Genomic DNA, 12,645 nt, shown 5'->3' on the forward strand with positions numbered 1-12,645 from the left:
CTAATAAATCTCCTCCTTCAGGATCTCTCCTTCTTTGTTCTTATTTCCATCAACTCTACGAAAAACTTTGTGTATCTGTTTCTCATCTATAAACCTTGACCTCTTTCCATCTGGTCTCTTGAAAACAGAAGAAGATCCACCTTTCTTTGTAATTTTTTTGTCCATCCTGTCAAAGTCTCTACTGTTTGTCTGTGAGTTCAGTTTGGTGTGATGCTCTTCTCTTCATACAGATGCGTGAGGCCCGGACCCCCCTCAAGTCTCTGGAGGAACTCAAAGTGATGTTCCAACGCCTCAGTTTCTCGCCCTTCACCACAATGTCCACCCCTCAGATGAAGAGCAGCCCCCGCGGCTTCACCAGCAGGCTCTTCATTCGGGGCAAGAGCGGCTCTTTGACTTTCCCGACACCCACCAACAACAGTCCCAGCTGCCCGAACCCAGGACCAGAGAGCTACGAGGAAACCAGCAGCCTCAAAGTGGAGCTGAATATGTCTGCGGGAAGAGGAGATCCTATCTGGGCAGATCCGGACTCCAAGGAGGCTCTCAAGGAAGCACAGATCAGCTCAGACAGGTTTAAGGGGAGCATGGAGGACCAGGATGAAGACGGCAGCTCAGGGGAGGACAGTGAGGATGAGCTGCTGTACGAGGCGGAGAGCCCAGACGAGGCCGCCCTGGTCCACGCAGCCCGAGCGTATCACTGCACCCTCAGGGCACGCTCCCCCGAGAACCTGCTGGTGGAGCTGCCAGGAATCGGCTCACTGCCGGTGCGCTTGCTGCACGTCCTGCCGTTTGACTCCAACAGGAAGAGGATGTCGGTGGTCGTCCGACACCCTCTCACCGGAGAGGTGGTGGTCTACACCAAGGGTGCAGACTCTGTCATCATGGATCTGGCTGAAAGGCCTAAAGGTAGAAAAGCTCCCAGCGCTGCTGCCTGCTGTCCAAACACATTTCTGGCACTGCCGGGGCTTCATGTCTTCCTCTTCCTGTTGAAAAGGTGCAGAACACGCTCAGGAGTTGTACAGCCACATCCGAGAGCAAACCCAGAAACATCTGGACGCCTACGCCAGGGAGGGCCTCCGCACACTCTGTATCGCCAAGAAGGTAAGCTTTCAGTGAAGCGCCCCATGGAGGGCAAAAAGATGAAACCCCTCAGTGTTCATCTGGTGTTTAAGGTTGAGATTTCCTAGATTCAAAATGTCAGGTAGTTGCTGTTCCAACAGATTCTCCAATCATAAAGAAAAAGGGCGGGAATTTTTGGTTTTATATGTCTGTTTAAAAAGAGAAAATCCAGAGAGAAAAGGTTGTAGATTTTTGCGATTAGACACTCATTTTTATCGAGCACTTAGTTTATGTCAAGTGTTGGTTAAACACGTTGCTTTCATTCATTTGTTGTCTCATTTTAAACCACAATCACATCACATTTCGAGTTCAAAACAGAAGATAACTTGTCTGATATTTGAAAACGAGTCTCTTCATTACATAGAGGATTATTGACTCATCTGTAAGCTCACTTACAGGATGGAAATGGATCAAAGAACCAGACCTTTCTCTTTTTGTCGTTGTTGTTGGGTCGGCACCGCTAAAAATGGTAATGAGCTCTGAGGTCTGACTGAAAGGATGCCCCAGGACACGGTGGAGAGACTATGTCTCTTGGCTGGCCTGGGAACGTTTCCTTCTGGGTTCGAGGGCACATGACCAAAAACGGCCACTAGTGCTGCTTTCTCTCTCAGCCTGAGGCAGATGGTAGGTCAGGTCATAGACAGAGATGTTCCTGAGTGATGGTGTGCTTCTGGAGCAGGTTCTGGAGGAGGAGGAGTACGACGTGTGGATGAAGAGGCAGCTGCTGGCAGAAAGCAGCATTGAGAACAGAGAGGAGCTGCTGCTGGAGTCGGCCCAGAGGCTGGAGACCAACCTCACTCTGCTGGGTAAGAGAGCTGACATACAAGCCCTTCAGCACACCAACATTTGCCACCTGATCCTGGTGTTGGTTTGGTCAGGGGTCAGGGCTAAGGACAGGTTAAATCTGACATTTCTGTGAATGGCGTGCAGATTTGTGGTCTGTCCAGACGTTTTGAGAGGGAACCTACGGCATGAATGATAACACGTGGGTCTTTAATGATTTTGTTGCAAACTGCTACCTTATTTTGGTGATAGGTGGGTAGAGGGGGGTAATGCCGTCTGGGGCAAATGTCCTGTACAGGTTTTCCCACAGCAGATAGGTAACTAGCAAGACTAAGACCCATTCAAATGTCCTTTTATGAAAACATTAAAAACAAGGTCCACTACATCACCCAGACTGACGTAACCTGGTTTTAAGATTCTTCTAATAGTTTTTAAGAGTGTCCATGGTCTTTGTCCTTCTTTTATCCCACTTGCTTTTAACTTATGAACCTCCCAGAGCCCTTAGGTCAGGGGTCGGGAACCTATGGCTCGCGAGCCGTATTTGATGGCCACATCTGGCTCACAGACAAATCTTTAATTATTAAAAAAAAAAATACATAGTTTCATTAGACCAGTCCATCTCGGGCGCAATGCGATGCCAGTTTGTAACGTATGGTGTCAATTGGCTCCACGTCTGCATGTGAGCAGTCTTTCTCACATCTAAAGACCATTATGACCAGCCTACGATCACGTTTAACGGATGAAAGTCTCAACGCCTGCATGAAGCTCAAACTCACCACGTGTCAACCAGACTAGACCATCTGCAAAACCACCACGCAGCACCAGAAGTCACATTAATGCTAAGAAAAACTCTTCATATAATACGAACAGCATAATGTAGTGTCCCTTTCCCACACTGAGGCATGGAGACCTAACCTCTTTTAAGGTTCTTTATTCTGAATACTGCAGGCCGTAACCAACGCCGTGCAACGTATTGAGCAACTCCTGAATCTCTCCTGCCGAGAGCTCCCCCCAACTTTATATTCCCCTCTGCTGCACCAGCCCTCCTATTTCCCTTATTCGGCCCATAGCTGAACCCCATTGGTCCAGACTCCCCAACGACAGGCTGATTGACAGAACTGAGGGCCAACCAGATCTCTGCTTGATGCGTTCAACCCAGCAGCCACCCAATCCAACTCAATATCAATGTTATTAAAAAGAATCCACAGACTTATTGTACTTTAAAAGTGTTCAAATTACATAAAATGCACACATTCACTTGTATTTTTAGTTTCAGACATATTGTATGGCTCTCACGGAATAACATCTAAAGGTATGTGGCGTTTATGGCTCTCTCTGCCGACCCCTGCCTGAGGTCAGTAGGTGCAGGCCTGCTGAAGGTCCCTAGGGTCAGGACAAAAAACCACGGCCAGGCCTCGTTCAGACACTACGGGCCTCATGTGTGGAACAGCCTGCCTGAGGATGTGAGGGCGTCATTTACTGTTGAGGTTTTTAAAAAGAAACTAAAGACTCATCTATTTAACTCAGCTTTTAATTAGATTTCCTATCTTTTCTAAGATAGATTTTTTTTCTCCATTTTTTACTTATTTACTTTATTTGTTTAATCTGGAATTTTTACTCTTATATTTTATATTTTATCACATATTTATTTGTTTAATGTCTTTTAGCCTAGTTAGACTGTTTACGAGTTTTTCTCCCCCTTAGCTGGGGTGTTTGTGTCTATGCTGACACCCTGGCCGACAGGAGGACAGAGCAGATGGCGCCTTCTGGGTTCTATCCTCTTTAGCTTTTTTCTTTAGTCATTTCTCTTTTATTTGTGTTCATTTTTGTGTATTTGTGTGCAGGGCTTATTTCATTATTGTATTGCATGAGTGGGGATTGGTGTTTTTTCTGCAAGATTCAGTTCAAAAATCTAGAATCTTCACTCTTATGCAGTTTTGGTGTTTTGACATTTGGGCGTCAGATTATTTGTTCTGTTGAAGTCTGTTGTCCATCGTACTGATCACCTGACAAGAACAGTTTATCCTGAGTGAGAAAACCAAAGAAACACAAGAAGTTAAAAGCTCAAAAATGCTCATTTTTGTCATCGTTGTTCAGTTTATTTTGTACTGTTTCAAAAACCTCAGAAGGTTCTCCAGAAGCTTCAAAAATCGGGGGTCGGCTCCAGGATTTTTTCTCTGCAGTGGCTTAGGGGTTACTAAGTGACTGTAAGGATTGCTAATTTATTTTGATGTAAAATTACATTTTCAAGAAGGTAAGTGACAGGAACGCATATTCATACAAACCTAATTAATACCAGATTTACATTTATTGTTTTGTCGATAGATGGCACTTTTTAAATGTCACAGTCTGAAGAAAGAGAAGGAGATGTGGAAGTGTGGTAGGAGCACAAACTGATTTATTTAAGAGGAGCTGTTGGGTCCGTGGGAGTACCGGCGTTATCCGCCTATCTATCCTTCACCGCGCGGCTAATTTGCTGCTTGAGCATTAAAACCGGCATTTCTGATGGCCAGAACGCTGTTCTTTGTGTCACTTTTCCTAGCAATTTATGAGACTTTTTGCTTGGCATAGCTCAACAACTGTCAGAAAATGTGTTAATAAGCCTGACGCCTCAGCCACATGTGGAAGGAGCTACCGCTAAATGTTTCCTGCCTGGTCGCGACATGGAGCGGTGTCTGCGGGTCTCATCCTAATGCATGGAGGATGTTTAGAGCAGTGACGTGCGCTGAGGGTTGTGGCTGGTGAGGCAGATTTACAAACAAATGAGAGGCCAGTACAGGTCATTTTAGAAGTGGAGAACATTTTATGTGCCACCCATTGTATTTCAAAGAATCCACAAAAGAAATGCTTTCTAATTATTCTTACATGTCTTGAGACCAAATCTACAGAAACTACGAGAAACGAGTGCTTGAAAATAGTTTTGAAAAGAACAAATCAGTCTGGAGTAACCCCTGAAAGGCCATTTTCCCTTGTTCCCCTCCTAATGTGTAAATCCAATTTTAAACAAAAGTTCAAATTAACCTGAAAGTTATTTTTATGGTGTTGTTTTATTGAAGCCCCCAACTGTGTTAACATTTGTTTCCATGTACAAAAATGTCAAATGATTATCCAAGGAACATGCGTCCCACAGCATGACCCTGACCCTATTATCACAACCTTTGTTTTTAGCGACACATTGATCCTACTATTGATGGATATGTAGGAGGCAATCAGAAAAGTGAAGGTTTACTTTTTTATGCATTTTGATGCCCGACACGACACACCAAGGTGAATACCACTGACTATAACAGTCAGAACTATCGCACGCACACGAGTCGACCTTTGAATTATTTTTTTTGAGATTACGTCAGCCATTTTCCAGTCAGTCAAAGCAAAACAAAATACTGGCTCTTATTAAATAAGACAAATGGAAAAACAAATGAAAGCTCACCAGCGCCTTCTCTGTTGAGACAGTGCCACTGCGTACTCCATCGACTATGTTTGGGATTGCTAAGGGGTTGCCTTTCCAAATCTTGCAGTTGCTATAGCAACCCTTAACTAGCCCCCTGACACAAAGAAACCAGGAAACATCTAACTGAGAAGAAATAAAATGATCTACTACCATCATGATCACAAAGGTTTTAGTAAAATTATGTTTACAAAGACCCTTAGCAAAAATAGTCCAAGTGTACTACAAGTCTGTTTAAATATTATAAAGTAAGGCAGTATACTTGAAGTTGACCTTTATATATACTACCTATGTATTATAAACGTAAATGACTTCCAACACTACATGTACATAGTCTTGGTGTACTTTTACTTTTACTCAATTATACTTAATAAAACAAACATTAAGTGTCGTACTTCCTGCTAAAGGAACAGTTGGTGGTTCAAATCCCAAACCCAACCCTCAATGCTGACACAGGTGTGAATTTGAACCCACAGTCTCCAGTGTCAGGGCAGACAAACAGACCCCTAACTCAGTCCAGGTTATTCCAATAAATCAGTTTATCTTCAGTGTGTTTTTTTAATTATGGTCTGTTTACACGAGTAGCTCCTGGAAGAGTTTTCAAACTACAAGGTTGGACATCTGTGGAGAAGCCCTGCAGTCACTTCATCAAATCCACAGGAATGTTTTTCTGCTTCAGGAAGCACAGGCATTGTAGACAGACTTCAGGAGGAGGTTCCAGAAACCATCGAAGCTCTTCAGAGGGCTGGCATCAAAGTGTGGGTCCTGACTGGAGACAAACAGGAGACAGCCATCAACATCGCCAACGCCTGCAAACTTCTCCGCTCCAGTGACCAGCTGCTGACAGCCAACTGTGATAACAAGGTCGGAGCAGGTCAAAGCTGGTGTTTGGGTCATGTTCCGGTGCAGGAGTGCACCCAAACACCAGGCAGCATGCGTTTGATCATGTCAGCATATAAGTGAAAACCACACAGCTTGCATGCTCCAAAAAATGTATTTTTTTCATTTTGAGTAAACCCAAAATATCCATATTTGTAATGACTGAATGAGGCAAGACTTGAGAGAGTGTGCACAAACCAGAATGTGGTCATCCTGCAACTTCATGTCAAAGCAAAATCCAGAGCAAGAAAACCCTCTCAGAATCAGTGGGTTGTGTTTTGTGGTGTTAAAGCAGATGCTTTACACAGATGTGCCTGTGGATGTTCTGTCCTGCAGGACGCTTGTGCAGCTCTACTCAACGAGCTCATTGTGGAGGTCCAGTGTGGACAAGAAGGTGTAAGCGAACAGAGAGAAGACCCGTCTTCTGGATCGACTGGCTTCATCCTGGCCATAGATGGTCGGACTCTGGACTGGGCTCTGCAAGAGGACCTGCGGAGCAGCTTCCTGGAGCTGAGCCGCAAATGCAAGGCCGTCCTCTGCTGCCGATCCACTCCACTGCAGAAGAGCAAAGTGGTCCAGCTGGTCCGGGACCATTTAAGGGTCATGACCCTGGCTGTGGGTGAGGCTACAGACCTTTTCACCAATTTATATACTCAGCAGTGGAAAAAAGTTGCATTTATAAATCTCCAGTTTACTGTTAAAGTCATGTAAAGGTTCAGAGACATAAAACATTTACTGGCAGTCTCTGCATTTCCAGTCAAGTTCACACGACTGTCCCAGAAAGGATCTGTCCTAGTCAGCCTGGCAGAAAACAACACAGAAAAAAATCTGGGATCCTATTTGTTTGCCTTTCACCATGATATAAATAATAAGCAGTTTAGTGAGATCCCCTGTTCTGTGTAGCTCTAACTGTGTCTAATACCATGACCAGTACCTAAGGACCTCTGACCTCAGACATGGTTTAGCCACACAGCTGCAGGCCCGTTTACCAGGTGTGAGGGGAACTGTTGGGTTTCCAGACAAACTATTCATAACCGACTTCACCGCTTTGACTGGAATGACAGACGACCATTGCTGGTGATTCTGCTGGATGTTTGCAGTGGACACAAGACCACGTGACCTGGACATTGACTCGTTAAAATATCCGTAACTTGTTGTGAGTTGTGTAAATTCAGTCATTTCTGTGGATCATGAAGGCTTCTGTCACTCCCCGCACTAAGAGTACATGAAGACTGTTTGAGCCAAAGCCGACGCAGCTCATCAAAAGTCACAAAAACACAGAAGATTAGATTCATCTGTATTTTTCTAGAACTTACTACCAAACAAAAACTTATGTTGTTTGGAAAGTGAGGGATGAGGTTTACGGATGTGGAGAAGAGTCCTACAGTCTGTGTACGAATGTCTGACGAGGTTTGCTGCACAGGTGATGGAGCCAACGATGTGAGCATGATCCAGGTGGCAGATGTCGGCATCGGCATATCCGGTCAGGAGGGAATGCAGGTAATCACAAAATGAGGGGGTGTTTACTTTTAAATGACCCTAACCTTGAGTTCCTCCTGAGCTCCTCACCAGCATGTCTCCTTCTCCAGGCTGTGATGTCCAGTGACTTTGCCATTCCCCGGTTCCACCTCCTCAGGAAGCTGCTGCTGGTTCATGGACACTGGTGCTACCATCGCCTTGCAAACATGATCCTCTACTTCTTCTATAAGAATGTGGTGAGTCCTTCGTGCACAGATGACGCAGAGCTTCCTCTTCTACCAAAATGTTGTCTGCGTAGATGAAGGTCACTTTTTTTGAAGCCATCCTCATCACCTCATCTGGAGATCTATTTTCTAACCCTGGAAATGAATTTCAGACTCATTTTTTTTAACACCCCAATCGTCTCCCCAATCTTTGAGTCAATATTATTCTACTTATTGAAAAGTCTTCAATGCAGGTTCCAAAGTCTTCTGCCTGCCCCCCCCCCCATATAAGATGTTCTATTTCCACCACTGACCTAGAGACACCTGATCCAGCTGATTCACCATGAAAACCTGCAAGCTGCTTGGTCTGAAGGAGCAGAATTTGGCGCCTCTGGTGTCAAACCAGTTTAAATGTCGATTTAATGTGACAGAGCTCATTCAGTAACAGATTCCCTAAGAAAACAGAAGTGCAGTCTGACTGAGTCTGTGCGTCCACAGATGTACGTCAACCTGCTGTTCTGGTACCAGTTCTTCTGTGGTTTCTCTGGGAGCGTCATGATCAACTCCTGGGTGCTCATCCTCTTCAACTTGCTCTTCACTTCCGTCCCTCCTCTCATCTATGGAGTTCTGGATCAGGACACGGCTGCAGACGCTCTTGAAGAGCATCCTGAGCTGTACCAGACTGCACGCTCCTCCAAGGTGAAAAAGCTTTCTTAAGCTGCCGCTGTCTCGATGGCTGAACTGTTCCGATGGGTTCAGGGTTCCTCAAAATCTCCTTAGAGGGTTTTTCTCAGTAATGTTTCACATATGACACCAAGGCCAGATATCACTGCCAGAATCCTGACAGAATACAGATTCAAACAGAAATCAATTACATTTAAAAGTCAAGTTTCTGTTCTTTAACTAATTTCTTTGGGGAAAAAAGGGTTTTAATATACCAAGTGATTTGAAGGTGAACATTTCTTCAAAACGATTTATAATTCTCACATTAAAACTTAACACAAAGGAAACGATAGATTTAGAGAATTAAAGAATTGATGTTGCAGATGAATGGGATTAACCAGCCCTGCATGAGTGCAGAACAACATGCTGAATTCATTAGTTACAGAGTCCTCCGGTTTGGAGGCCTATGGATGGATGGATGGACGGACGGACAGACGGACGGATGGATGGATGGATGTGCTTTTGATGCTTGGAGGCCATTGGATAGATGGATGAATGTGCTTTAGATATTTAAAGGCTGACTCTGTGAATTGATCCACAGGTCTACGTTCCCTCCATTTTCTGGATCACAATCCTGGACGCCTTCTACCAAAGCTGCGTTTGCTTCTTCATTCCTTATTTTGTGAGTATTCTGCAGCGTCAGTGAGGGTCATTGCATCGCTGGTTCTGATCCAAGTCCATCTGTTCTGCTTCTCCAACCAGGCCCTGGCAGGGTCAGATGTCGAAAGTTTGTCCTTTGGCTCCCCGATCAACACCTCAGCTCTCTTCATCATCCTGCTGCACCAAGTCATCGAAAGCCACACGCTGGTCAGGATCTGTGGAAGCCAAGTGGTTCTTGTAACGGGACCACAGTGCTGTGATGGACCAGAACCCAGATTTCAACCAATCGTGTGTTTCTTTCTGTGTTGCAGACATGGATTCACGCGCTCGTCTTGTTTCTCAGCGCTGCCTCCTATTTCGCCTTCGTGCTGCTCTTCAGCACCTTCTGCATCGTCTGCAGCCACCCCACCAACCTGCTGGGGGTGGAGCCTCGGCAGCTGAGCACACCCCTCTTCTACGTCATCTGTGCCGTCACCACAGTGACGGCCCTGATCCCCAGGTACAAACACACACTGATCTGTTTGTTCATGTGATCACTAAAACAAAAGAAACAAACTAAATGAAATAGAAAATGTTTTTTTCATGACATTTTCAAACAATCCATAAAAAGTTACATTACTTGAAAGCTAAACCATAAAAGGAACGTTTTAACCCTCTTTTCATAGAAACAATCAGACATAAATCAAAAGAGTACACTGATGCAGTTTGAATTTTAGTTTAATTGGGTCAAATTGATATTTTGTGAAAAGGATTTCGTTTAACTCACTGGAGCACATTGGAGAGGAGAGAATCAGTTTGGCGGACAGAAACTGGAACAGGAGGAGAATCATGGAGGGTTTGGGACAGAAGATCACAACCTGGCCTGATTGGTGGCTTAAAGATGAAGAAGCAGTGATGTCATAGAAGGCAGGGTCAGGGTGATGACATCATCTGACTCACTGATGCTGAGAATTCAGCAGCTTTCTGTGCTTCAGCGGTTTTTCTGTTAACTCCTCCTCTTGACACGTATAGTCTGGTGTTTGCTGTTCCCGTTGATGGACCTCCTCCTGAACCTCTGGGCTCTGCTTTGCAGGATTTTGTTCCGGTCTCTGTTTAACACCGTGCACCCCTCCGCTCTGTTGACCAAAGACCAGAGACAAGAAGCAGCTTCAGAGTCGTACCGCAGGAGGATGCAGCGCTGGAACCAAAACCATGCTAGAACCGGGCTCCCAGTGTGCGCCGACAACCCCGGCATGGTGCCCAGTCGGGAGGAGGTGCTGTCTTGACCATGTGGGTTTTCGGTGGCCCCTCCTGCCTGCCGCTCTTAGAACCAAAGCTGGTCTGGACTGTCCTCATGAGCGGCAGGGAGGATGGGAAGCTGCAGTCCAGGATGAAGCGCGCTCAGGCGGGCCGTGTTTACATGGCTGTCAGCTGTTTGACTGTTACGATGACGACCCGCCTCTGCTCTTGTTTACTCGCCGAGCTGGACTCCATGAGGCTGCATGGTGCCGAGGCTTCGGACTTCTTAAAGCGCTTCAATAACATTCTAGCCAAAGTGAAGATGATCAGGACAATGCTCAAAGAGTGGACACCGTTGTTTTTTTTTTTTTACTTTTATTTGTAATAACTGACCATTTCATGTTTTATATTGTTGAAGTTTGTTCAAATCAGATTTCATCTGTCTACTTTCTGAACCCCTGAATCCCTTTTGGGGGTCAGAGGGCTGCTGGAGCCTATCCTGTCTACGGTCCTGTTAAATTCAGGAACGAAACCAGGAAGGTTCTGATGAGACGGCAGGGTTCTGATGAACCTCTGAGCCAGGCATCAGTGCCCATTCTCTCAGGAGAAACCGTGAAGTGACCTTACCACTCCATCATGCACAAATGCTGCAATAGAAGTTTTTAGTGGAATAATGGAAGTTACCAATCATCAATGCTTTTGCAATAAACAGCTTTATGAATTTCACTTTTGTTTTTTGATCATGTTTTTTCTGACACAAATGCCTTTGAAGAGCCTTAAGTGAGACACAAACATCCATCCATCTTCTTCTTCTTCTCATCTGGGACCGGGTCGCAAGGGCAGCAGTCTAATCAAAGATGCCCAGACTCTCCTCTACCCGGCCACTTCCTCCTCCGGGGGGACCCCGAGACGATCCCAAGCCAGCTGAGAGACTTAGTCTCTCCAGCTTGTCCTGGGTCTTCCCCGGGGACCCCCCCAGTGGGGCACGACCAGAACACCTCCCCAGGGATTGTGTCCAGGAGGAATCCGGACCAGACACCTGACCTACCTCTACACTGTCTGGAGCTTTTGCCCCTGGTAGGGTCTCCCATGGCAGACAGGTCCTGGGTGACGAGCCAGACGAAGAGCGGTTTAGCCCTTGTGCTATCCTATGGGGTCAAGATGACCATTGACGTGTTCTCCCTACCATGACAAAGGTGGATAAAGGTGAAGAGGATTTCATGGAATCCATGGAAACCAGTGAAGATCACAAATCATTGAATAAAAAAGGTTCAGAGCACTGTCTAGTGCACATGTCCTGCATGTTTTCTAACCAATCTATCATTGAAGCTCCTGATTGGCTAAACACACCTGATCCAGGAAATTAGCGGCAAATGAGACAGGATTTCTGAAAAACCAGCAGGAGGTCGGCCCTTGAGGCCTAGAGTTTGACAACACTAGTCTAGTGGGTCTAGATGACCCACTCCCGATGTTAAAGTGCCTAGGATAGCACAAGTGTTATATTCACCTTTCTAAGAAGTACAAGATTCCACTTGTGACGCTCGGATTGGTGTCACCGTGGCCCCACCCTGGAGCCAGGCCTTGGGTTGGTGGCCAGTGCCCCTCCCCACAGCCCCTATTGGGTCCGGCCTGAAGAAACGGCGTGGGATCCCTCTCCTGTGGGCCCACTATTTGCACGAGAGCTCAAGTAGAAAAGCCTTTGGCTGATGTTAAAAAATTGGATGAAAGGTCTCAGATTTCCTACTAAAACTGTTGGTTCTGAACTAAACACAAAGTAGAAAAAACTCCATTTAAAAATCAATTAAAGATCCAGTTCAATAAAAATCATTTTTTGGTTTTTTTAACATGTTCGTGTTGCATTATTCTGACGATGGAGGACATGTATAAAGAAAATTAATTCATCCATTAATCGTTACGCGATATCAGAAGCAGACAAAAAAATGCATTCTGATATAGAAAGATTTTTGACAGAAAATCTGCTGGGCGGGGCCACAAGCTTCCTGCTCTGCTCCATTCTGATGCATCCACCTGCAGTCAAACAGATCCATGTACGTCTTTGTTTTCCTTCGTCTGAGCTGGAATCTGGATCTAAACTCTACGGCTGGATAGCTCAGATATTGCTGCCATTTTTGTTGCGCTGGAATGTGAGGGGCTGTAAGCTAGCGGGAGAGGGTGTAAACAGAGAGCTCTCAGGAA

General features: G+C 45.5%; 1 protein-coding gene across 2 annotated transcripts in view; it reads left to right on the plus strand.

The window, feature by feature from the left end:
- atp10d (ATPase phospholipid transporting 10D) overlaps positions 1–11,175 on the plus strand; it is a 44,920-nt gene extending 33,745 nt beyond the window's left edge. For both annotated transcript variants that reach the window (XM_023951739.2, XM_023951740.1), the window contains 12 exons: positions 231–903; positions 992–1,098; positions 1,796–1,922; positions 6,027–6,211; positions 6,563–6,845; positions 7,650–7,726; positions 7,816–7,941; positions 8,407–8,607; positions 9,173–9,253; positions 9,334–9,438; positions 9,543–9,730; positions 10,304–11,175. In XM_023951739.2, coding sequence (XP_023807507.1) covers positions 231–903; positions 992–1,098; positions 1,796–1,922; positions 6,027–6,211; positions 6,563–6,845; positions 7,650–7,726; positions 7,816–7,941; positions 8,407–8,607; positions 9,173–9,253; positions 9,334–9,438; positions 9,543–9,730; positions 10,304–10,496 — 2,346 coding nt within the window. In that variant the 3' untranslated portion in view covers positions 10,497–11,175. The remainder of the gene's footprint in view (positions 1–230; positions 904–991; positions 1,099–1,795; positions 1,923–6,026; positions 6,212–6,562; positions 6,846–7,649; positions 7,727–7,815; positions 7,942–8,406; positions 8,608–9,172; positions 9,254–9,333; positions 9,439–9,542; positions 9,731–10,303) is intronic.
- Positions 11,176–12,645: the final 1,470 nt, after the last annotated feature.

Source organism: Oryzias latipes, chromosome 22 (assembly GCF_053564925.1).
Source record: "Oryzias latipes strain Hd-rR chromosome 22, Olatipes_Hd-rR_3.1".
In the NCBI taxonomy this organism is placed as follows: domain Eukaryota; kingdom Metazoa; phylum Chordata; class Actinopteri; order Beloniformes; family Adrianichthyidae; genus Oryzias; species Oryzias latipes.